General features: G+C 33.7%; 2 protein-coding genes across 2 annotated transcripts in view; one reads left to right on the top strand and one right to left on the bottom strand.

Annotated features, from left to right (window-relative positions):
• The first annotated feature begins 4300 nt into the window (after window positions 1-4300).
• LOC123684719 (transmembrane protein 237) lies at window positions 4301-15967 on the top strand. The gene is made up of 5 exons (XM_045624101.1): window positions 4301-4910; window positions 8232-8775; window positions 10506-10730; window positions 11709-11889; window positions 15762-15967. Exons 1-5 carry the CDS (start codon window positions 4505-4507, stop codon window positions 15930-15932), a joined length of 1527 nt encoding a protein of 508 aa, XP_045480057.1. The 5' UTR covers window positions 4301-4504; the 3' UTR covers window positions 15933-15967.
• LOC123684720 (CD151 antigen-like) overlaps window positions 15959-25900 on the bottom strand; it is a 26635-nt gene continuing 16693 nt past the window's right edge. Inside the window, exons 2-6 of the mRNA XM_045624102.1 lie at window positions 20927-21032; window positions 18166-18354; window positions 17935-18108; window positions 16548-16700; window positions 15959-16424 (exon numbers count right to left, since the gene is read on the bottom strand). Of these exons, the coding sequence (XP_045480058.1) occupies window positions 16236-16424; window positions 16548-16700; window positions 17935-18108; window positions 18166-18354; window positions 20927-20998 (777 nt within the window). The 5' untranslated portion in view covers window positions 20999-21032 and the 3' untranslated portion in view covers window positions 15959-16235. The remainder of the gene's footprint in view (window positions 16425-16547; window positions 16701-17934; window positions 18109-18165; window positions 18355-20926; window positions 21033-25900) is intronic.

The raw sequence follows: 25900 nt of genomic DNA, 5'->3' as shown, positions 1-25900 counted from the left end.
TTTTCTTGGATTGTCTGGTGGTTGTATGACAATTGCTCCTTGTGCAGTTGTAAAGGTGTTGATTCGTCTGCTTCACACAGTACTTTGTAGATCTCTGACGTGCCTGATTTGTCTTTGAAGTATGTTCGTAGGCATTCAATTTGACCATGGGCAAGTTCCATGATGTCTAGCAGACCTCTGCCTCCTTTATTCCTCGGCAGTGTCGTCCTCTCAATGCTACTTTTCGGATGGTGCTTGTGTGCTTTCGTCATCAAGGTTCTCATTTTGCGTTGCAGGTTTTCCATATCTGTTTTGGTCCATGGAATGATACCGAAAGAGTATGTAAGAATTGAAAATGATATGATGATGATGATGATGGTATTGATAGCTCTCGTCATGTTCTTGCTGTTGAGGTTTGTTTTCAAAATTTTGTTGATTCTCCTAATGAACTCAGTTTTTAAGTCTTCCTTCATTCTTTGATGGTTTATTCGTCGGTTTTGTTTCATTCCTAGGTATTTGTAAAGATCGTCCGATTTCATTGCTTCTATCTCCTGTCCATTGGAGAGAGCTATCGGTTCATCTTGGATTTTTCCACGCACTACGCTAATAGTACGACACTTGTCCAATCCGAATTTCATCCCCACGTCTTCCGAAAAATTTTCCACCAGTTTGACCATAATTTGCAAGTGATTTTTGTTGCCTGTTATAAGTTTTAGGTCATCCATGTATAGCAAATGATTGAGTGCAATAGTATTTCTGTTTCCTTTGACATTGAAACCTTTTTCAGTAGCATTCAATTGTTTAGAAAGGGGGTTCAGCGCCAAGCAGAACCATAAGGGACTCAACGAATCTCCTTGGAAAATTCCCCTTTTTATTGGAATATCTTTAGTAGTTATGTTCGCCGTAGAGAGTTCGATATTCGTTCTCCAGTTGCACATTGCATACTTCAGAAAGTTTATTGTAATTGGATCGATCTTGTATATTTCCAAAATTTTTGTCAGCCACCCATGTGGAATAGAGTCGAAGGCCTTCTTGTAGTCAAAATATGTCATAAAAAGATTTCTGTGTTTTTTGAAGGCTTGGTTGCATATGATGGAATCTGTTATCAGCAGTTCCTTCGATCCTAGTGCATTCTTGGAACATCCTTTCTGCTGTGCTGTCATTATATTATTTGTCTCGCAATGTTTGTAGATACGAGATGCTATACATGATGTGATGATTATTATTATTATTATTTGTATTGTTTTCAATAGCCGAGTGCTAAATAAAGTTCATTATTATTATTATTATTATTTATCAAAACTTATTCGATGCCCTTCAATTGATGTCTTGAAAGATCAAAACAATGTGGCAAGCGAGAATAAAAAAAAACGTTGAAATCTATTTACATGCATTATCATCATCCATTCATTTTTCTCATCTAGCCACGCAATGTAAATTAGATATTTGCATTCGGTTTTACCACAACAATTATATCGCATATATCTTTACGTTCGTTCCTATTGTTATCGGAATAACCAGTTATGTCATCACATTGCAAATAATGTGAAGTGGGTACACTATTTTATTCTGTCCGATGAAAATCATTTTCACGGTGTTTTCCCGTTTAAAGTCAAGCAGAAAATTGTTTCGTCTTTTTCTACACCCACATAATGTTGCATCGGTGATGTCATTAGTAATTACCGGTGCGCAAAGAGGATTTTGATGAATTGGTGTTTTATTGATTTTCTATTCTGAGACAATAATGAAGGAGAAGTATAATGTCAGGAAAACCGCATGAGTTGATTCTTTAACCGGAAAAACGAGTGTAGAGTTTCAAGAAAATTAGTGAATCTCTAAGAAAAGGAGTATTGGAAGTATTATTCAGAAAAAATAGATTTTCTGCGATTTGAGACGAAAATAGTTCCTCTCAAATGTACCTAATTCAATTGTTATAATGTTTTGTAGTAAAATTATGAATAATATGTGTGTTTAAAAATAAGACGTGATACTTGTTAGTATGACTAATTTGCTGTCGTTTGAGCCATATTTAATGACAGCCAAAAATCAACACTTTACGAGATATTTGAGTTCTTGTGATTTTTGAAAAATTTTTCACCTTCCTTTTTTACATTTTTGGTCAATGTTTTCTACGTTGACCAAATTTTATTATAGTTTTGGATTATTTTCGTGGCCAGCGAGAAGTCCGGATCTAACCCCATTAGAATACACGAAGCAGCGAGAATATTGAGAGTAAATTTCAGGCGGAAAGTAACAATTGAATAAATATTCTTCTGAAATTTTGAGTTCAATTGCAATAAAAAAATATTTAGTTCATTTCTTTCGTTTCTTTGCTTCCCTCCCCTTTCAAATCAAAATCTGCTGATACAAAACGAGTGCCAAACTAACGAAAACTTTTCTAGGAAATAAAAAAGCAATTTGAAGTTTTTGAAATAAGTTTGTCATTCATAAATTGTGGAATTCGATTTTCAAACATATCATATCATTTTCTAATGAAAATAATCCAAAATTTAAATCAAACTTGGTCAACGTAGAAAAAATTGGCGAAAATTGAGTAAGATGAGAAATTTTTAAATAAACACAAGAACTCAAATATTTTGGAAACTGTTGATTTTCGGTTATCAATAAATATGGCTCAATCGACAACAAATGAGTCAAAACTAACACGTCCTCAAAGGTTCATGTCTTATTTGGAAACACTCGGTATATCGGGGATATTATTCATAATTTTACTACAAAGTCATATAACAATTGAATTACTTTCGGGAGGAACAATTATCTCAGATCGCAGAAATTCTATTTTTTTTTTAATAATAGGTACTTCCAATACTCCTTTCCTTAGAGAATCTCCATTTTTCTTGATACTCTTCATTCGTTTTTCCTGTTAAAGAATCAACTCATGCCGTTTTTTCTGACATTATACTTCTCCTTCATTAGTTGAGGCTGTCATCGTTTGACATTTGAAAAGTAAAAACTACGCCATTACTAAAAATGGTACGATACACGCTTCAAAAACGCATTCACATTGTTGAAATTCAATAGTAAAATGGTGAAGAACTTTTTGGCCGTCTTGAAGCATCTTCTCGGTCGGCACTTAAGAAACTGAAGGAAAAATTTGAGCTGTTGAGACAAGTTAGTGATGTGAAGAATCGAAACCGGGTGCGTTGCTGAAGAGCATCTGGGAATATTGACTAAATAAGGAAAACTATATATGGTGTTCCATTGAAAAAATTCAATCTCCCAAAAAAAAACACCAGAAAAAGAAATAGACTGGATTCTAATTGAAAATATTTTTAAATACTTGTATCAATTCTTTTTTCAGGATGCTTCTAAATTTTCCGAAGAAAAATGAAAGTTTTCTTGAATAATTTCAAGAAGAAAGTACTATAAACAAACACTTTGTTTTCGAGATACAGGGTGTTTCTTGTATTCCTCCTTTTTTGCGATTATTATATCAGTTTATCCAATCTTTATTAATTTTCGCTACATATTGGGTAAATGAGTACCGTAACTCATAATTAATTTATTCATCACAATAGTGGATAGTTCATAACTATCCAAAATATAGTACATCATCAATATCACGTCAACAATTACAGCTTACTAATTGTATGTTTATAGTAATTTATATTTTCCTGAGGATTACTAGCGAATTGTTTGACATTTTTTCTGAGAATCAGTTGCAGATACGCAAATAAAAGTGTAGTACTAGACCAAACTGTTTTTTACTTATTCCTAAACTACCTACCTGTGGTCCACCAAAAAAAGGAGCAAAGAAGCGGGCACTGTTCCAGAAAAAATATCACCATGTAGATTTGCATTCAAAATAAGTATATCACATGAAGGGAACTTTACTATCTATGCCAAATTTAAGTTGAATATCTTGTGAAAGGAATGTGCTATGAGAGAAGAAACTTGAAAAAAATCAAACTTTACACCCCTTTATCTCGAAAACAAAGCGTTTGCGGGCACATGTTTATAGGGCTTTTTTCCTCAAAATGATCCGAGAAATCTGTCATTTTCGTTTGTCCTCCAATTTAGGAACATCCTTTATATTCATAGTCTGCAAATGGTCTTGGGCACGAGGTGATTTCATAAAAAAATAGCAAGATAACGCGAAAAACGCATAGTCCTACGCATAACCGAAAAACCTCGCAAAACCTACGCATTAATTATTATCAATGCGTAAAAGTTTAAGAATTTTTTCCAAACATTAAGTTCGAATCGGGAAGTTTTGAGTCCAAATATAAAGTTACCCTGGTTACTATTTGACGTCACGCACACCCACACAACGTGCTCTTCCTCCACCGTGCTCATGCGCCTTATGCGCACAGGATACGAGTCGGAACACAAACAAAACATACAAAGGTCATAGTGTCAATCCCGAAGAATATGACGTAAAACTAGTAAACGTGCGAATCCTTCGCGTTTGAAATGTGTATTAAAGTATGAATTGTGATTATGTGAACCCGAACAGGTGGCTAACGAAGTCTTCCATAAGCAAATCAATAACTCAACATCGAAGATGAGCACCAAACTGTCTCCCTCGCCTAGGACGAAAAGGCATAAGCTGAGGGAAGAATCCAAATACGAGACAATCGTACAAGTGCATAAAATATTAAAGTCGGAAACTAGCTCGGAAAAAGACAACCAGAGCAATTTGAGCCTGAGCAGGACGGATAACTCCGAAGATGGAGAGTCTAACAAAGCTTTTCAGATGGATGATTACAATGATAATTACAATAACAGCAATTTTCACATGCCCAGCAGGGAGATATCGGTGGATGGGGAGACGCAAATCAACTCCAAAATTTTGTCTTTGATCGAGACCGAAATGAAGAGAGATATAAACAAACATTCGCATTTCACTGAGTCAAGACCGCAGAGTTTGAGTTTTTATGAGGATGAGAAAATTCCGGAAGAACTATCTGGTGAGTGTTTTTAGGTGAATATTCATTAAAAGTTATACAAGGTGTCCTGGGAGGGATTTTTCCGTTTCCTTTAGTTCTAGCGCCACCAGGTGTTCTAATCCATTAGGAAACGGATGCACGCGACATCATTATGTTCCCTAAGTGGTTTACGCACCTCATGCATCGATGCACTCTGCGTACATGCAAAAAAATATGTGCTTATATGCACATATACTATTGAGTTTTAAATTAATGTTTTTGATAATAATTTGTAATTTTTCTTGAGATCAGGCATATTTTAAGTGTGGTTATATTTTATTTCTCGGTTGAGCTATCTCAATTAATTAATTGTCATTTTAGAATTGTTGAGATCATTGGGTTGTTGATTTTCTCCCATTATGCGTAGGCAACACAATTTAATTCAAATTTTTTTCGTAAGAATTGTTGATTTTATGCACAAATAATATTAGTAGGTAACATTTGATTTCAATGAACTACCTATAAACTGTAATGGTAAAAGTAAATGAATGGGTGTTTCTGAATTGGAGGTACGAACGAAAATGACAGATTGATTGGATCTTTTAAAAAAAGTCCTATAAACATAGACCAGCAAACTCTTTGTTTTCGAGATACAGGGTGTTCAAGCTTGATTTTTTTTTCATAGCACCAGATATTCACCTTGAATTTGCCGTAGATATTCCTATTCAAAGTTATGTATGTGATAAGCTAATTTTGAATACAAATCTACAGGGTGATTTTTTTTTGGTACAATGCCCGTTCCTTTCCTCCAGAACTTTTTTGGTGGATTACTGGTATTTTAATAAAATGTGAAAAGAAATTTTGGTCCTTTTTTTTGCTGCGTTTATATCAACATTCTCTGCAATAAAAATCTCCAAACCGTCTTAACTAAGACGCCTGTTCAATAAATAACTCATGGCAACCCAATCAATATAAGCAGCATTGCCTATTACCCTAATTGAATGAGGGATGGAATGTATTTCACAAAGACGAAAAACACTTCGAATTACGTGGAAGTTGTTTACACATTCAACATATGGAAAATTCCTACGATTCTGCATTCAAAACTAGTTACTGATAAATGCTAAATGTTTTCAGCGTAACATATGTTTTCAATCCCATTTAGTTTTCGAAGCTTTGCATGCCTTACCGCCCTTTGTATCTTGTGGTGTGATAGGTAATCTTTCATCGATCGTACACAGTGTCTTGTGAATGTGAGAAACAGATATATTACTTATGTAGTGTTTATCGGCGTCGAAGAAACCCAGGAATTTATTGTAGGTAAAAATGTCCCCAGTGGAAACGACTTCAGAAAGAAAGGATTAGCAAAAACGCTAGAGAAAAAATGTCGAGTTATCATCGGGGCAGATGATGTTTTTTGTTGGGGGGGGGGGAGGGGTGTTTATTGATACTTCTTTAGCATAGATAGGGTCAGGGCCCCCGCAAGGGACATTAATGCCCGCGTGCCGAACATATTTTGGCGCCCCTTAAAGGGAGAAGGTGGAGAAGAGCACTGCTGGATAATCGGAATTTTTTTTTTTGTTAAGAATTTAGTGTAGAATGGTTGAAAATCTATAAGCAACCTTCATTGTCTTAAGAACTTTATGGTGTTAGTTGTTACATAATACATTTCAAATGTGTTTCAAAACTTAAGCTGTATTCTTTCATAAATTATTCATAAACATTCAATTAGGATCAATCCAGAAATTGAATGGATGTTTTTCTAGAGTTGGCTGCTGCGAATTCTTTTATATTATAAATCAATCAATTTTATCGAGTATTCGAGTATCTCTCGCTCTATATCTAAGCATAGTATACTATGATCTAAGATTGCCAAACCATCAGAAAATCTTTCTTATGACATGGTAGACTTCAAATAGTTTTTAATTATTCTTAATTTACTGAATGATCTACTAAGATACTAAGATTCGGTAGAGAGGAAGTTAGATTATTTTCAAAAATATATTGTAGAATTTCAATAGGATTTGACGCTTCAGATAATGAAAACAATCTTAGGGCTTTTATCTCGTTTAACAAATCATTTTCTTTCACGTCAGCCACTTTTTTGCCTGATCAGTTAGCTTTGTTGAAGAGCATGACAGCATTTTAATAGATATTTGTCATTTAATTTAAGAATATCACAACTAAAACAAAAAACGTTATCGTAATCAGATATAATATCAAACCTACTATTTAAGGGACTCAGTGTTTGTTCAATTATTTTCAAAAAGAAATTTATTTTAAAAGCGATTTTTGGATCTTGAGATGCCTCATCCGTTTGTTCATAATCGAACAATTTTGGTTTATACTTTCGTCTTACAGTATATAATGGAGAAAAACCTTGATCTATTTCAAGAGCAGCCATTAGTTTTTCAGCTTCCGCAAGTTTCTCGAGAACATTATCATCCCTATAATTTTTGAAATGATAAGCTGAATTCTCCAAATGGTATTGGCACACTTTGATGTCAATCGCTACACTTTGCATCATTTTGCTTACAATATAAACCTGGAATGAATATTTAATAAAAGAGAACTTACTTTAGGTCTAGTTTCTATGTTAAAAGTATCATTTTCTAAATCTGAAAGGCTATCACATATTTGAATAAAATGAAACTTTAGCATCAGTTCTCGTGCCGATAAAGGGATAATTATTATATATGATTTATTTACTCATAAAGAATCGTATAATGGCAATGTGCCTATTTCATACCGATTGCAACGTTCGGAAACTTGTATAAATTGCAAGAAAGAAGTTTGGAAAAAAAAATTGTTGAAAAAATTTGAAAGAATCTTTTTCGACAACTTTTGGTCCATCGGTTCTTCATGCGGTCTATAAGAGGTTTTGGCGCCCTTTTAGAGTGGCGCCCGCGTGCGGTGCACGCGTTGAACGCGCGGTTGCGGGGGCCCTGGATAGGGTGAGAGAGAAAGAGAAAGGAATCGACTCAAACCAGAAGGGTTATAGTCATAAGGTTTACACCTCGAGACCCAGGTCCTTACCAACTTCGATTGATCGACCATATTGAACCAATCGATCATTGATTCCTTGAACCATTTTAGATAATGTGATTTGGCATCCCTTATCAGTCTTAATCCTTTTCTTGTTAATGTTGGAGTCGATGCTTTGCACTGCACGACTGCCCAATAGCGCATTTATGTATTATTAGAACATTGATTTCTACTTATTTCATTAAAAAACATTAAAATCAAGCTCAGTCCATAAAAAACCACAAAATTGTGAACATAATATCAATTTTCCGTTTATGTCAATGTCATTATCATGAAAACAGTCGAATTATCTGCTCACAAAAAAAATTATATCTGCAGGTAACTTGGAACTCCTTAGTCCTGAAGAAAGGAAACACTATCGAAAGAAAAAGGATTATAACCAGCTGGACTCTGATGAAAGGAAAGCTTACAATGCCATCCAAGATTTGTACAACAATAGGGATGGAGAAGAAGTAATTCCCACAAAAAAATCGAAATCGAGAAAAAAGAGACATATCGATCCCGAATCGGGAATGGGTGATAGTAGAGAGATAATGATACCGAAGGAAAAGAAGAAAAGTAAAAAGAAAAAGAGAGATTCAAGTTCCCCCATGACCAATAATAAAAGAAAACATAAAAAGAAAGAGGAAGAACATGAACCAAAGAACGATATCACAATAGCTTTGGAGGAACTTCAAGATGACGTTTTCGAGAATAATAACGAAGATTACCATAAAGTAAAGAAGGTGAAAGATGTTCCAGATCCTAGCGACCGTTTGTATGTACAGAAAAAGAACAAATTTGAGGTAACGAATCGACCTTCTAGTAGAGCTATGTATAAGGATCCAAATTCTCTTGACGATTATCCTCAAAGAAATCAAAAGTAAGTACATACAAATTATGTGTTCATTTTTCAGTTAACATTCAACTCAAAGAGCGCTTTCTTGGAATATGATTTTCGAAAGAATTTTTCTATGAATATAAGAATATCCACAATATAATGTTCAACCTATTGATCATTTTCGTATGTGAGACAGTAACGAGCACGGTTCTGGGAAGCTATTAGGATAAAATAATATTTCTGCCGATCATCAAGTACAGTTTTGCTTTTAGAAAATTCAAATTTTCTCCCAAATCAATTGGCACAATATAATGCAATTATCAAGACGTTATAACAATCAACTAAAAAAATTATACTAAAATCAATATAAATTTATATGAACAGTTCTTAATTTCTTTAGGTTTTAATAATTGAGATCATGCGAAATTCAATATTCTCGACTAGGTCACATTTATTTTTTCATTTTCATAGCATTATGATTATTATCACTCGTTGATATTGTGGGAACTGCTACTATGTCAAAAATTAATCAAGAATTTCTCAATTCTTGATTACATGGTGTTACCAAATAAGTGCGAAAATTTTCAGTGGTTGTAACTTGAAGGATTGTTCATCATTTTACGAATAAAATTAATATTCAGGACCATAATGTCATGAAAAAAATGAAAAATACCTACTACGACAAAGCTATGAATTTTGAACGATGGAAGGCTAGATAACTCTGAAATAAAATTCAACTCGAATGCTACAAAAAAGCGTACATACATGGTGTATTTTCGAATACCCCTGGGTATGAGCAATTCATATTCTTCTTTTGTGCGTCACTATTTAGACCAACCGGTATATTAAGTTATGTAGAGTAAATAATGAGTGGAATTGCATATCCAAGATTGAGGGATGTGTCCTTATACTTTTTCCATTATCGACAGGGAAGTTAAAAAAAATATACTACTGAAAAATTTCTGCTTTTTACGAATATTTCCATCAAATTCCAATATTCCACTTTACAGGGTGTTGAATCTTAGCTTGTGAAAAGTACCATATTTTTCTAATACGGACCTGATTTTTCAATTAGTTTAAAGATCAATCGAAGGACCTAATGGAGTAAATTGTTCGTTCCAAATATCAATCGAATATACTGAGTGGTTCAAAAGTTATAAGGAATTGAAAATATTGGTGAATTTATAAACCACCCTGTATGTTGGCCATGGGGAAGATTAGACCTATCATATATAGGTTTTTTGGACTCGTCTAGGGCAGCTCTACTACAGGTTATCGTATGTACATTTACCAATGAAACATCCTGTATATACGGACGGTAAATAAAAAAGCGTTAAAATTCCTATGGAAATTTCAATGTCCTATACCGAATACCTATACCAAAAATTTCATGAAAACAAGAGTGATAGAACGCGAAATATCATTGTTATGAGTATTGCACGAGCAAAAAGCTGAAATTTGTATGGAATTACTCAATACGCGATCCAAATATCTTTACCAATTTTCATCAACATCAGACTAGTTCAACGTGAGATGAAAATCCTGGTAATTTCACATTTGCGCATACTCAACGTGTAACTTTTAACTAGAAAAGCTGAATTTTGTATGGTACTTATAATCTGCAATCCAAACAGGATGCCCTCAACAAAAATTATCAACCCTAAATTACACGTGACGTTCTTCGTACGTATTTCTGAGCCTTATGCGCTTAAATCATGTATATTTTTCTCTTAGGATTTATTGACATGGACATGATTCAAATTATTTTTCAGGGCACCGTTGAATGTAGCCATATGCATTCAAAAATATTGTATGAAAATTTTTCTTCCATGTCATGGACTCTTAGCAGGACTGGCATTTGGGCAATGGTTATATCTAATTTGTAATGACCACTATCAAAACATGGATTTCCTACACTTTTACTCGAACTTCAACGATGTATATATAACTTTTTTCTACTTATTCATAACCATTTGCCTTGTTTCATCTTTAGACAGGTAAGACTAACTTATACATCTTCAAATTTCAATAAAATATTAGGTGTACAATTATGCTTCCGCCGTTTCGCAATATATGGCTGTAGCGGTAAGTGATAGTTGAAATAAATAGATCGTAGATGTCAGACAATAAGCTTAGGCATTTGAATAACGCTAACGAAATATTAGTCGATTTGTGTCTGCATCATAAAGTTATTATTATTAAGTTAATCACAGGCTATCGTTATTGAACGCAATTAATGCGTTTGAGCCGAGCATTGAAAGACAAACGGCCGCAATACAACCAGAGACACGATAAAGTTATTTTACAGCATGACAATGCTCGACTCACTGTTTCGAAAGGGGTCAAGAGATATTTGGAAACGTTGAAATGAGAAGTCCTTCCCCACTCGACGAATTTTACAAACGTTGCTCCCTCGGATATCACTTGTTTCGATCAATGGCACACAGCCTGGCTGACCAGTACTTATCAAGAAGTAAAAAATTGGATCGATTTGTGGATCGCTTCGCGTTTTTTCAACGCGGGATTCGTACGCTGTTCAAAAGATGGGAGAAAGTAGTGGCCAGCGATGGACAATACTATGAATCGTAAATATATAACCAGTTTTTCACAATAAAGCTTCGAATTTCAGATAAAACGGTGGCAGCAGAGTTGTACGCCTATGTATCATTAGAGGAAAATAACGAAAATTGGTGCTACTAATAAATTAACCCATTTGTCTTAAGGATTTATAGTTGTAGTTCACAATTTTTGACATAAATAGGGATAATAAATCTCGTATCAATACTCTATTTCATATGTGTTAATACAAACCTTGAATTCGTGATTAAGACAGGCAGTTATATGACTACCTTGACCTTTCATCTGTATTCTGTATAGTTACATAGATTCAGGAAAGATATAATAAAAATTCTCAATATAAGATGATTGTAATCGTTTATTTGAAGAGTATATTAAGACATTTTCTAATATTTCAGGATAGACATAGCGCATGTCACGAGAAGACATTACTTCGAATTGAACATGTCTTATAGAGTGATCGGCTTCATAGTGATACTTTTATACGCCTCAGGATTAATTTTACATTTATCAGTTTGTAGCACTGAAAATAAACTTGGCCTACTAGCTGATAATAATGTAACTATCTTGGACCTAAATGTAAGTATATCTACTCAACCTGGTATAGTATAACCAAAGTCTTGAAGTTGATACCGCGATCCGCTAAATACTTGAATTTGAAAGTTGAAAGTATTGTTCGGCAATAAATTCACTAACCCCAAAGGAATTTCTGGAAACTTGGACAACCCTTGTATAATCGAAATATTCTGGCTTCCTCCAAGTGACTTTGAATATACTATACCTAATATTATAGAAATAATTAAAAGCATCAACGTTTTATTTCAATCATTGACGTAACTAGAGTTAATTCACTTCGAAAAAGTTGAATCTTTCTATTGTTTATAACCATTGTTTTTCAAATTGCTTCTTTTTTTTCATTCCTTCTAATCAATGGGGGGGGGGGTTATCTCCCAAATAACCTCCCCTTCGTTACGCATATGATTTACATCTAATTAAATCGATCTTTTTCTATCACTAAATTAATCAAGGAATTTATTCTTGAAATTTATTCACAAGCTAATGAAATGCGCATTTTATATCAAGTCTTCATAAAGGTTGATTTAATTCACAGTAGGTAGTTGATCAAATGGGTTTGATGAATTTGCCTCAACTCAAAATGATAGTTGTTTATATGGCAGGTAGATTTAACACAGGAAGGCAGTTGTTTACGTGGTTGCTGAAGATTGTTGAAAATTGGAAAATTTGCTCTACTTTGTGCACACAGTAGAATATAAGAGCTATTTGCATGAAATTTAGTGAATACACATAAAACGTTCTACAGCACTGATTCTCAAACTGGCGAAAAATCCTGCAGTTACAGTCTGCAAAACTAAAGCATTTTTGGGTCGCCGTGAAGCACCTTCTCGGCCAGCAATAGAGAAACTGGTGAGAAAATTTGAGTTGTTGGGTCAAGTTAATGATGTGAAGAATCGAAACTCATTGCTTTGCTCAAGTACAACTGAGAATATTGCTGCTGTAGACCGTAGTATTGAGGAAAACCCAGGGTTGTCGATCTTGAAAATTAGGCATACAACAAACGACATTACACAGTATTTTGCATAAAAACTAAGGTCTTGAAGCTTTTTAAGTCCAGTTCAGCATCAAAATGATCTGGATTCTCATCGAAATCGAATAAGTAAGGACTTATTCGAAAATGAGGCTAGTGCAACTGTTACGGAAAATGGATTGTGATATCAAACTATAATTAATGATTTCTTATGACTGGAATTGAAAGATATTGATATGAAAGACATTTATTTTCAACAAGGCGGCACTACTTGCCACACAATCATCGAAAGAATCGCAATTTAGCAAGAAAAGTTTTCCGACCGTTATTATTCTCGAAGAGGTGATCACAATTGGCCACCGATATCTTGTAATTTAACATCTTCAGAGTTTTTTCTTTGGGGCCACGTGGAAGACAAGGTCAATGCCAATTCTCTACAATCGATTCAAGACCTCAAAAATGGAATTCCTGAAGTTTTCGAGGACATACAGAAAAGCAAATGCGTGAATTGGTCATAGAAATTTCATGAGGAGGATATGGAGCTGTAACTAAGATGTCCAAAAACCTGGTGAATGCACTGATTAGATTTTGTGTTGCCAATTTTCAGAATATTAGTTAAGCTTCGTTAAGTCAACTGTAGGTAGTGCTATTAGGTAACAAATTTTGACAGATTCTTGTTATTTCAAATTTTTGAATTTATTCTAGTAAACGTTTCGTGAATATTCCACTGCAGATGTACCAAATGAAATTCTAGGAAATACCTTTGCACTCTTCTTTGGATAATAATAATAATAAGAGAGTTTATACGATGCACTTTTAATTATATAAGATATAATACAGAAACAACTAGTTCATTAAAATTTACTTACCTTTGTTTTCTTAGATTAGGGCCGTACATGAAAAAAATTTTGAAAACCTTTAGTGCTATCGTATTTGTTCTGTTATTAGTGGATTTTATATTTTCTCTCGCCACAGTGACATTCTGCACATTTTTCTTATAACGGGAAATTAATGAAAGGCATATTATAAACGTTTATTATTCACCTGTTGATTTGATACTTGATACATGAATCAATTTCAAATCAAAATCAATGGAAAAAAGATCGAAATGACAAGTATGACAATGTGATGCCGCCAAAATAAGATGTCTAAAAACCTGGTATATGGACTGATTAGCTTTTGTTTTGCCAATTTTGAGAATATTAGTTTAAGCTTCTGATTGGCTAGGATCGGGTTTTAATTGATGTATCCTGTCAAAATCAAAGGAAAAAAGATCGAAATGAAAGGTATGACATTGCGGCGCTGCCACGAAATGAAACTAATATTTTCAATTTGGTCGAATGTCATTCCATTCTAAAATTGACGAGTGCATTCACCATGTTTTTAGACATCTTACGCCGAAATAAAACTAATATTCCCAATTTGGTCGAATGTCATTGTATTCGAAAATTGACGAGTGCATACAACATGTTTTTAGACATCTTAGCAGTAACCATAGCCGTCGCGGCCATTTTCCTTTTTCCATCGTTACGTTAATGGTATAATTTCCCCTTCAGAATGAAATATCTAAACATCCATTGATTCATCTCGAAATATACTTGTTTTTTTTTAATATCAAAATAAAACCTCTTATTGGAAATCTCTTTATCAATTACAATAGGCCTCGCTCCAATAATTTCGGAGTCATGAACTCTTCGAATTCGAATAATTTCAGGACATTTTTCAATTCACTCCACTTGCTACTGAAAAATCATTAGATTTGGAATATTCTTCGAGATAGAAGGACATAAAAAACTTTAGTGTTTTGGAGTTTCTTCACTAGTACCCTGTACAGGGTGTCCCAAATTCGATGCTCACTAAATCATCTCAAGAACAATAAGACTTAGAGAAAAGATCTTCAAGGACCAAGGCCAAAGGTCCGACAGGGTCTGACCATGGCGAACAATTATGCTGGTGAAAAATTCGCTTCAACAGAGGCTTGTGAAAATCGACTGTCTCAATTTTTTGCCAATAGAGATGAGGGCTTCTATGAGAGGTGCATAATGATATTACCTTCAAAATGGCAACAAGTTATTGAATAAAACGGCGCAAATTTGGCCTAAATCGCTAATGGATTTCTTTTTTCTACATATACACCATAAAAATTACTGAAAAAAACATTTGAGTATTTTGTGAACAGAAACCAAGATTTAGCGAAATATTTGAAACAGTAATTTTTCAAAACGCCCTGTAACTCGAGAACGTGAGTATCAAATTTGGGTGTCTCAAATTTGATACTCAGGAAATGTAATGTTGTCTGATAAAGATATTTCTAGTTTTTTTCTCGACTAATTCAAATCCGAAAAAGGATTTAGCCTATCATCATTGGTTTCGAGTAATAATCGAAATTTGAAAAAGTATTAATCTCAATAAATCTTAATTATTCGCTTGTTTGAACTCATACACGAAAACGATTGTTACTACTTTTATAAGTAATTATAAGGTGTTATGAATACTACTAACATTTTGAAAATATAACTTGAGCTTTTACTAGTTATTTAGCTATAGTAAAAAAATAATACAAATCCACGAGTGAAAGATAATAACTCAAAATGATGAATGATTATTACAACGTGATCGATATGTCTCAAAAGTTTTGGCAAAATTTCAAATGTCTGAAAAAAATTTAAAATGTCCTGTCGGCTTTGAGAAAAGAAATAAGAAAGTTAATACCTAAAAAATCAAGAGGATACGACAAACTGAAAAAAAGAAAACTATACAAGGTGTTCTATTTGAAATACCGGAGTTGTTGGTACTTTTTTATATAAGCTACTGAAAATCTTTCGGATCAATAGAGCAGTAGTTCCTATTCCTACCCAAGACATTAAACATTCGAAACTTGACTAAATAAATGAATGAATTTCAGATAACTGTAGAGGATATTAAAAGATGGAATCGAGTATCCTTGTGGAGATTCGTCCTTGTTCTGCTTCCATGGATATTAGTGGCTGCAACTGCATCAGATATCGATAATATGCTTTATGTACATCTTCAGAGTATGTTGAAATATCTTCCAGAAAAATACTTATGTAGATAATGATTATCTAGAAGTAAAAATCGGACTGAAAGAGACCCGGGTTTTAAAATTTTATTTAATATTCATTTTCACTTACAGTTTATTAAGTTGACTAGTAAAAGAAGAGAATAAATAAATTATAGAATTAATATCACTTGTTTGAGACTGGCATCTACAAATATTAAATACATTCATCCTATACTGCTAAGAATATACATATATAAAATGTCATTTGAATGACTAACATAAAGAGAAGTTCGTTAAGTACATAACAATAGGTAGGTAATCATTTTTTCATAATTAATTCTGAAGAAATTGTCAACATCACTGGATTACATAGGTATTATGTAAAATCCTTCTCAATTCGTTTATATCAATTTCTTCTTTCAATTTCAAATATAACTGGATGCCAAGAACTATACCTATTATTTGAGATACGCCCACACTTAAACCTACAAAAATGATCGTCATCAAGCCATTCTTCATTTCATCTTCCATTTTTTCTAAGCAACCCTGAAAAAAATTACACTAAATCAAAATTTATTTTATTACCAATTTACAACATAGGAGTGGAAGTGCAAAAAATTAATATTTGAGGTGTTTTATACCTTCCAATTCTAGAACTAAAGAACTTACGTCGTAAAATATATTCGAAGGATGATCTCTGATTCCACATCCTGTTGTAGTTGTCTTGCAACAGGAATCAGGTACTAGATTTCTTGTCATATTTGAAGTTTTCCATACAGAATAACGCCAATCTTCAAACTGAACTGCTCCACAGCAAGAAAACTATAAAGAAAATGTGGAATATTATTTTGAGGGGCAAGAAAATATCTAAGTATAGAATTTTATTATTTGTTTATCAAGTAAGTATTTAATAAATAGAATAGAGGACTGATAGTTGTATGACAATAAAAAATAGTTTGGCCGAAAATATCGTCTTTAGTGTTCAGTAGTCATTAGTCGTCTAAATCTGAAATCGGAAAGTAGTCGTACAGGGCTGCCATCTACTTATTCGCTTTGAAAAAAGAAAGAAGATGAAGTTAATGTACAATTTCGTATACTGTACAAAGTTTGGTCATCGCAGAAGCGTCAGAGGAGAAATCAATGGGTACCAATTGTTAGATTGATACGCAGAGAGTCCCGTGGTGGTAATTCCTCTTAAAAGTAACTAGGAACTATCTACACTTGTTCCTTAAGTGAGTTTAAGAAAAAAAAGTCCCATAAACATGGGGTCGCAAACGTTTCGTTTTCGGGATACAGAGTGTTGAAGTTTTTTTTTTTCCTGCAGAAGAACAGGTGGCAGTGTTCCAGAAAAAATATCACCCTGTAGATCTTCTATCGAAATTGCCATGTCACGTAGTGAGAACTCTCAAATGTAATATCTATGCCAAATTTCACTTGAATATCTTGTGAAGTGTAGATACTATGAGAAAAAAGCTTGAAAAAAATTCAAACTTCAACACTCTGTATCTCGAAAACGAAACGTTTGCGACCCCATTATTATGGGACTATTTTTTCTTAAACTCAATTAAGGAATCTACCCTTTTCGTTTGTACGTTCAATTTAGGAACACCCTGTATATGTTCGAATTATCTTTTGCTCTGGTGACGCTATCAACATGAAATTCTTCACTAAGTTTGAAATTGTTATTCTAAATATACACGCATAATATCGCTTTTTCTATCTCTTTCCGAAAATATATAACATGATGTATAAATTAGTTGACAACGAATTTGTGACAACTGATACATATTAATAACAATTTTAGCCTTCAGAATCGTCATCATCAGAATATAAGAAAACCCAAGAAGAATATGAAAAAATTCACCAATTTCAACCTTAGAGGCTACACCTATATACCATTATGTGGGTTCCAAGGGTGCAATTAGTATATGAATGAACGAGCGTTCTAAAGCTCCTAACTTTACGTCACTGCTTTTTCATTTTTTAAATTTAGTTACTTAAAGTATGAATAAAGGTAATACATATTATAGTGAAATTGATTTCTTGAACTACGTACCTTTCTTTGCATGACATTAATTGCTAGAGTTTTAGCTTCATCAACTCCAAAACTTTCCAACATGGTCCGATTCAAATTCACCTTCAACTCTTCGTCAACATTCTCCTTATATACGTAGCCAAGAAATGCTACCATGAGTTCCAACAAAACGATGAAGAGGAGTATGAAGATATACTGAAAACAGGCAATAATGAGTAAAGGTGGGGTGGATCACTATTTTTAATCACTTACAACCAAAAGAACTCTCCTGTTTTCCTTGATAACTCCATAGCAACCCAGAAACGAAACCAGAAAAAGAAGAATTCCTGCCACTATAAGAAAATCTATAAGAACTGAGTAGGTGGCAGAAGTTAGGTCAATCAGTTCAGTTTGATTTCCAAGTTTCCAGACAGTAACAATCACGAGGGCCACAGCAGCAAACTAAAAAAGAAGAGTTTTTTAAGAATGGTTTCAATGATAATAACTTCATATATATTCATATCTATAATTCAAATATTTGCAGTGCTCCATTTCGTCAGTTCACTATTTTTACAATCAATAAAAACATCGAGTGAAATTTATTTTTTAATTTCTATTACAATTGGAATATTCGGGAAATATATTCACATAATTTGTAATGAAAGTGAATGATAATTCTCAATAACTACAGGCTCATTGAAAGGATATTCAACAAATTCCCAGTTCTATCCCAGTAGAGTGAACGCAAACAAAGTCGTTGTCACCCCTCACATTTATTAGGCATTAAGTCCTTCATCCTGGCTTAAGATAAACAGATAAAGGGTGGTTGGCACTGTCGATATCCCACGATAAAACAACTAGGTTCAAATTTCAAGAGATTTGTACAGGATGTCAAAGCAATAAAAATTTAGTCGTAAAAACTCTAGGGAGGATTAAATGGACCAAAACGTAGAACATAAAAATCTGTTTCATTCGGAGGGACCACCAACGGTTCAAAATGGTTCCTATTTTAGGCGGTGCTAACGGTACAACCCCATGTCAATAGTACATAACATGGGGTGGAACCAATAATCTAGGTACATAAGGACAATCACTCTGATTGGACGAAAGGAAAAAGAAGATAGACGCTTAGAAAAATTTGGTAGAAGGAGGGTGACGATTATTCAACTATAAAAACAATAGTTTTCACTTCGGTAGGGAGTAAGAGTCAGAGTTAGAGTTCAAGTGGAAGTTCGGGTTCGGTTGGAAGGTGGGACCAAAAGGGGAATTCGGCCCTGAGTTCAAGTTCGATCCTAAGTTGAATAAAGTTCAAGTCGGTTTGCGGGAACGGTTTCAGGAAAGGTACAAATAGGGAATTTGTTGAAAGGTTTATTTGAACAGTGATTGTGATATCCAGGGTAAGGATATTTAATTTAATCTTATATATATTGTTTGATGATTTTTCTCCTTATAAAAGATTTACCAAAATAGTCCAAGATTGTCGAGTGTTATAATTTTTTCTTATTTACTCTTAAGGTGTTTGCCATAGGCTAGTAATGTGCAAATTTTATTGACTGTATTTTCTCATTAATTATTTCAATCCATTATTAAACTTTGTTATTCAAAAATACTTGGTCTCATTCAGTGAAACACCTCCTCGAAAAAGATCAAATATAAGACTTATCCTAGTGCATAAGCCGGACGCATAAAAGAGAAATTGTGTTAATTTCAAAATAACTATACTGGCTGGAACTATAGAAAGCCGCTCTTCTAATAAGTTCCTTTTTTAAACATTAACACCCAACTACAGGCCAGTTTATCACAAATTCATCCAAACCAACCAGATTTGTGAAAAAAGTAACGGATTTTGAAAGACGATAACGAATTTCTGAGAAGAAACATTTTTTCGACTATGTATAATAAACCAAATCGAGTATGCATCGATTGTGTACGAGTTCAATTCATTTGAGCGTCAATTACTCGTAAAAAAAGTACTATGAGGGGATTACGGGTCATACATGAGATATTTATTATGAGTATAAGGCAAAATGCATCACTCTTGTTGATTTTTTATGTTAAATTTGTCCGAGGCTTTGTCGATATTCCCTCCTGTTGTTTCTGACTGAATCACATTCTCATTTGGTATTTTTAATTGCTACTCATTTTTTTTAACCAAGGTTTAAATGCCGCCCCTGAATTTTGGCGCCCTAGGCGATCGCCTACCCCCTGGCTAAGGACCTGGTTATATTATTATGGTAAAAAATGTGTTGGGATTGAAACTCAGTGAAGCTCATGTTGAATTAATTCCTTCAAGTTCACTCTGGTAGTTTCTTCATCAGTATCGGCTAGTTCTATACAGAAATTCTAAAGAATCTTCTTTTACCATCTTCGAGACTGACCTAGAAGTGAAAAGTGAATTGTTGACTTTTCTATATTAATTACCTAATATAAAATTTTGACTCAAAACAATATCTATCTGGTTTCGAGCATTGTCATGCTGTAAAATAACTTTATCATGTCTCTCGTTGTATTGCGGCCGTTTGTCTTTCAATGCTCGGCTCAAACGTATTACTTACGTTCGATAACGATCGCCTGTTTCAGTCGGTTACAACAACTCATAATACACTACGCCGAGCTGGTTCCACCAAATACTGAGCATGACCTTGGAACCGTGAATATTCGGTTTGGCCATCAAAGTGGAAGTATGGCCGAGATATCCCTATGATTTTCTGCTTGGGATTATCGTAATGAACACACAATGCGATGCAGAAATCCCTTCCGTCTTTGCAAGCAGCTGTTGGCGAGCAAACAAACGCCGCTCAACTTCTTTCGGCTTCAACTCGTACTGCATCCAATTTCCTTGTTTCTGAATCATTCCCATGACTTTCAAGCGTTTGGAAATTATTGTTGAGTCACTCCCAATGATCCTGCCAATTATTTTTGCTTTTGACACGAATACATACGCTTATTGTATATAAGTACTAATAGTAATAAGTGAATCAGATTGATGAATTTCAAATAAAAGGCTATTTATTCTCAAAATTAGAATACTTACTAAAAAAATGAGATTGAAAAAATTCAGTACATTCTTCAAGCAAGTCGTGGAACAACAACCATCTTTTGCCATATTTTGGTCACAAATTTCCTTTTTGCATTGAAACCTGAAAATGAAAATGTTATTTGTATTTTTCATATGAAAATAGGATCAATGGTAAAACGTTCTTAATTCCTACATTTGTATAGGAGCAAAGTTTCAACGAAATTGCAAATAATCAAAATGAGGATGCAACATAAAAATAATCATATAGATGAAGGAGTACCTAGGTGTCCCCAACATGGTTAGATTATGCTGTCGGATTGTGATTCATTCTCAAATCCACAATTTTACTATATCGTTATGAATGTATATTATATTGAATGAAATATACTTATTTTGAGTGATTTCCGATTAAATATGCAAATTTGAATATTTGGGATCAGATATTTTTCCTAATTGTCGAATTTTTAATAAGTAGAATATTTATTATTTTCTGTATCTACTTGCTGAAATCCAAGGTTTGGCAACTTTTGCTCTCCTAGTGTCATCTGTTGTTTCAGATCGTTTGGCGCGCTCGAAGTTTGTTTTCTGAATTTCTGATATGTTTAGGTGTTCATCTCAATATATTTAGAGTTGATATGAAACGTTGATTCATTAGGGGACATAAGAACTGCGTTCTTTGTGGAAAAACTCGCGAATTGAATGAAATATCGTATCACTGTTATGTTTTCATTTCCGCGCGCTTCACGTCAAATTTGAAAGTTCATGTTGGGGACAAAATTTGCTTACTGAAAATGACATATGCTCCCCTTATCTATTTTTATTACTCTGATGGATGCAACGCAAGAAGTACAATAATTTCTGCATTGAAGTAGGTGGTGTCATCATTATGCTGCGAATTCTTAGATCAAGCACGAAATTTATATAAAGTATTATCAGATATGACAAAGAAAATGATATTAGAATATGAACATTAAATAACGGAATTCTGTAATAATTTTGGTAAACATATTTCATTTGGTGAGAATAATAAACAATCACTTTTAGAATCATATCGGTAAGTTATTGTTACCAATAATGTTAAGGTTGAAACGTTTGAAATGAATTGTTATCCCCCTTTTATTTGTTTAACAATCATGGCGTTCTGTCTGAAAAAGATTGTCGCAGAGTGAGTAGTTTAGAAGTTTGTTTGAGCCCATTTACCCACAACTTAGCGACTCTGATGCGAACATAAAACTAGTGAATTTGAGAGAATACCGTTTGTGAGTTTTGTTAGATTGAAAGAGTTTACATAATTCAAGTTGAGAATTAATACATATGTGTCTGCTCGAATGCTCATTTTATATCCATAAAAGTGAGTGAAATATATATCTCATTCATTATAGGTATAAGGTTTTCCAATAAGATATTCAATTTTGAATTCCCCGCCACATGGCAGATGCTTTCATTTGACATTTGACAAGTAAAACCATAGGCATCTTAAGAGGAACGGAAATCGCCTTTAAGCTGATGCATTTGTTCTGATGCCAAGATTCGTCGCTCCTTCTCTGACGGGTTCCGTTAGCAGTAGCGTAACATAATTTGATTAATTTCTAAATGATCACTTATATATGAATATCATCATTGTCAAGTGAAAACCCATCCAAGCACATTGTGCTTGTGTGTATAGTTCCCACTCCCCGACGAAAATAGGCCCTTAATTTATCTTGATAAGAAAAACATAGTAATCATAGTGCTGAAATCTTCCAACAGTTTCACTATTGCCTGCAGAAAACGTGCTTCACGACCAGGGCCGTATCTAGGGTGTGGCAAAGGTGGCACTGCCAAAGGTGCAAGGTCTGCAGGGGTGCCCAAAAATATCAAAAGAAAAAAATATTAGATCACCAGGCGAAATAATTCGAAAGATCACAACTCGGTTTTCATGAATACACCTCGCAACGAGCGATGCCCAAGAATCTGGAAACATTTAAACATTACATTACATTGCTAGCCTTTCCTAGAGTATGCGCACTAAGCCTTAAATAATCACAATATCAGTGAAACGAAAATAAATCACTTAAATTATGAACAAAAAAATACTATGAGAAAATATAATGGATGAAAAAAAATCTTCGCTCTGTCCAATATATTGCCACAGGCGCAATAGTACCTAGATACGCCTCTGTTCACGACGACCAAAAAAATATTTCCTATGTGACTGTGACTGATATTTTATCACCATTTTTATTTTATAGTGAATTTTGACCATTTCAATGCGTTGTATTGTAGCGTTTACTTGTCAAATATGTCATCGGCTTCAAAAGTGACAGCTGCCTCCATGATAGCGAAACCTCTCATTGGACAACCCTTTATACTGTGTGATTCACCGCGATGGCCTATTAGAAATTTATGGAGAACTGATCACAATTTTGTCCTGAAAATTTGCATGTTGGGGTTTGAGACAATGATCTTTCTCCCTAAATTTTTTTCAGATCTCTAGAACTTCCGGTTATACCGGAAACAGACTACTAATTCCTTATTTCAAACGGCACACCCAATATATAATTGCATCATTAGATAGCTTTTTTGTAAAAAAAAAACTAGTAAAACTAAAGAAATTAACTATGAACAAGACTATTATATGAATCCACTGTTACACCATCTCAACATATAGAAAGCACATCAAAAGGCCAAATTACCAGCGCAATATCACATTTTGAACGTGTCAATTAGAATAGTTTTTATTTATTTTTCTTCCATAAAACGCTCAATAGCTTTTTGATTAGAATCAACTAAGTTTATACCTCTCCAACAATTTCAAGTACAAAGCAAAATTTCACTCGAAAGTTAGTTAATATTTGTTAAATAATCACTCGAATGTTCATGCCGAATTTCAGGACGATCATTTCGACATAACCCCTCATCAAGATGAATTAATCGACAACAATGACGTCATGGTACAACACATCTACCTATACTTATGTATAGATCTCTGTTCTCCAAAGAGCAATATAACTCTCAAGCTTCCAATTTAACGTCAGTGCTTTCCTCATCTTTTAGATAACTTTCAATTCTTTAATTTAATTTCTACTTTTTTCACATGCTTTCATTTGTGTTTCAACCATTTAGGAAATGAAATATCCTAAAACATAATTACTTCACTAAACCTAAAAAAAGTTTTCTTGATAATTTGATTGTGATTAAATGCTTTCTATAGTTCACATTTGACAAAATTATAATTTGATTTCAGTTCATTTGATGCAATGTTGCCGAAAATAATAGCGAATTCGACTGGCAGCACCAGTTTGAATTAATTCGAGCTAATTATGTCATTTAGTTCTACAAAAATTCGAATTAATTCGCACTGGTGCAGCCAGTCAAATATGCTATAAGATTAGCAGCACATTGCATTATAATATTTTGAAATATGCTCAATATTGACTGCTACATAAAAATATGTATAGGGTAAATGCACTGGTTAGCCGACCGGCACTGGTTCTCGACCATTCCGTGATTTGAGATAAAATAATAATAAAAATATATCATGTAGTGTGAAATATTTTCGCGGTACGTGTTCTCGACCATTCTACCCTTCCAAGATAGTTTGCATAGTAGGGGTATAGGTCAAAGTTTTCGCGCTAAAAATTAGTTTATAATCGTCTATCATAGAAAAGGGTTCTTTCTCGTCCTCTCTTAGAAAAGTGCTTTGTGATATATGACCAGAAAATAGTAATTATTCCTTATTCTAAATGAATTATGTGTGTATATTTTGTTCCATATCAACTATAAGATATATTTTGGAGTGTATTTCAATCAAGAAGCAGATAAATGTATATTTTTTTGTTAAATATTCGGCGGTCGCGTACTGGTGTTGGAAAATTTGTATCTTTTATTTCTCGACCAAAGTGGTCGAGAACCAATATGTTACTTCAATAATTGTTTATGTCAACCGATATATTTCTGTTGGATTATTTTTGTTTTTTTTTCGATATCCTGATTCATTTATATATCTACTTTCTGAATATTAGTTTGCGACCATCGAATTAACGTTGAAACACTTATTTCTACCCTTTATTTATTCGCGGTCGAGAACCAATTTGATTGTACTTAATTCTCGACCACTGGGGGTCGGTGTTTTATATTTTATTTACTCATTAGTTTCTAAATAGATATTAAGAGCAAAATAACCAAATAATGTTGTATGAGTTGCTATTTTGAAATATTTATAGAAAGTGGAAACTTTTGCAAAATAATTTTTTTTTACTTTTCGAGTGTTTCTTACTTGATTAGCTCCTCTGAAACCCATCTGAGTGATAGGTGGTGATGTCGATGGTACGGTACGAAAGTAAGTACTAATCACCCATCTCGCTCTAAAGTTTTTTATAAAATTTTTAAGTGGAGCGGCCACTATTATTACTGGTCGAAAACTAACACAAAAATGGTCGAGATCTCTGCGGCGTGGTCGAGAACCGAAGGTTATTGAGATTTTCTATGTTTCCACATTTCAAAGGTTAAATGCGGAAAGAACGTTTAAAATTATATGACAAATCATTTAAAACTCGCCAAATAATCGATGAACACCAACACCATTGAAATTCGATGAGTTTATGTGTGAAAAAATCGTGCTCGAAATCGATGTTTCTGTTAACTGGTCGAGAACCGGTGCATTTACCCTATCCTTGTTTAGTAGAGTATTGAATAAAGTTGATAAGGGTGAAATTGTTTGAAAAAAATGTGTTTTACTAGTCTGGGCCCGTTTAAAATAATTTCCACATCTCCAACTAGATATTTTACTTTTTTTGAAGATTTTATTTCATTTATGATGAAAGTCTATGAAGGACCGAATTCATTGAATAAATATCACTCATTCTAGACTAAGTCCTTGAAATTTCAATGAAAATCTATGGAAACATTCAAGGAATTTTTTTGTAAAATGGGACAATTGACAATACTAATTCAGAGTAACCAAATTGTCCTGCAGTCAAAATGAAAGCATGAATTCATGAAATACTC

The sequence above is a fragment of the Harmonia axyridis genome, chromosome 7 (genome assembly GCF_914767665.1).
Source record: "Harmonia axyridis chromosome 7, icHarAxyr1.1, whole genome shotgun sequence".
Taxonomy (NCBI): Eukaryota; Metazoa; Arthropoda; class Insecta; order Coleoptera; family Coccinellidae; genus Harmonia; species Harmonia axyridis.
The sequence above is the reverse complement of the archived record's forward strand: the minus strand, read 5'-3'. Positions and strand labels throughout refer to the sequence as shown.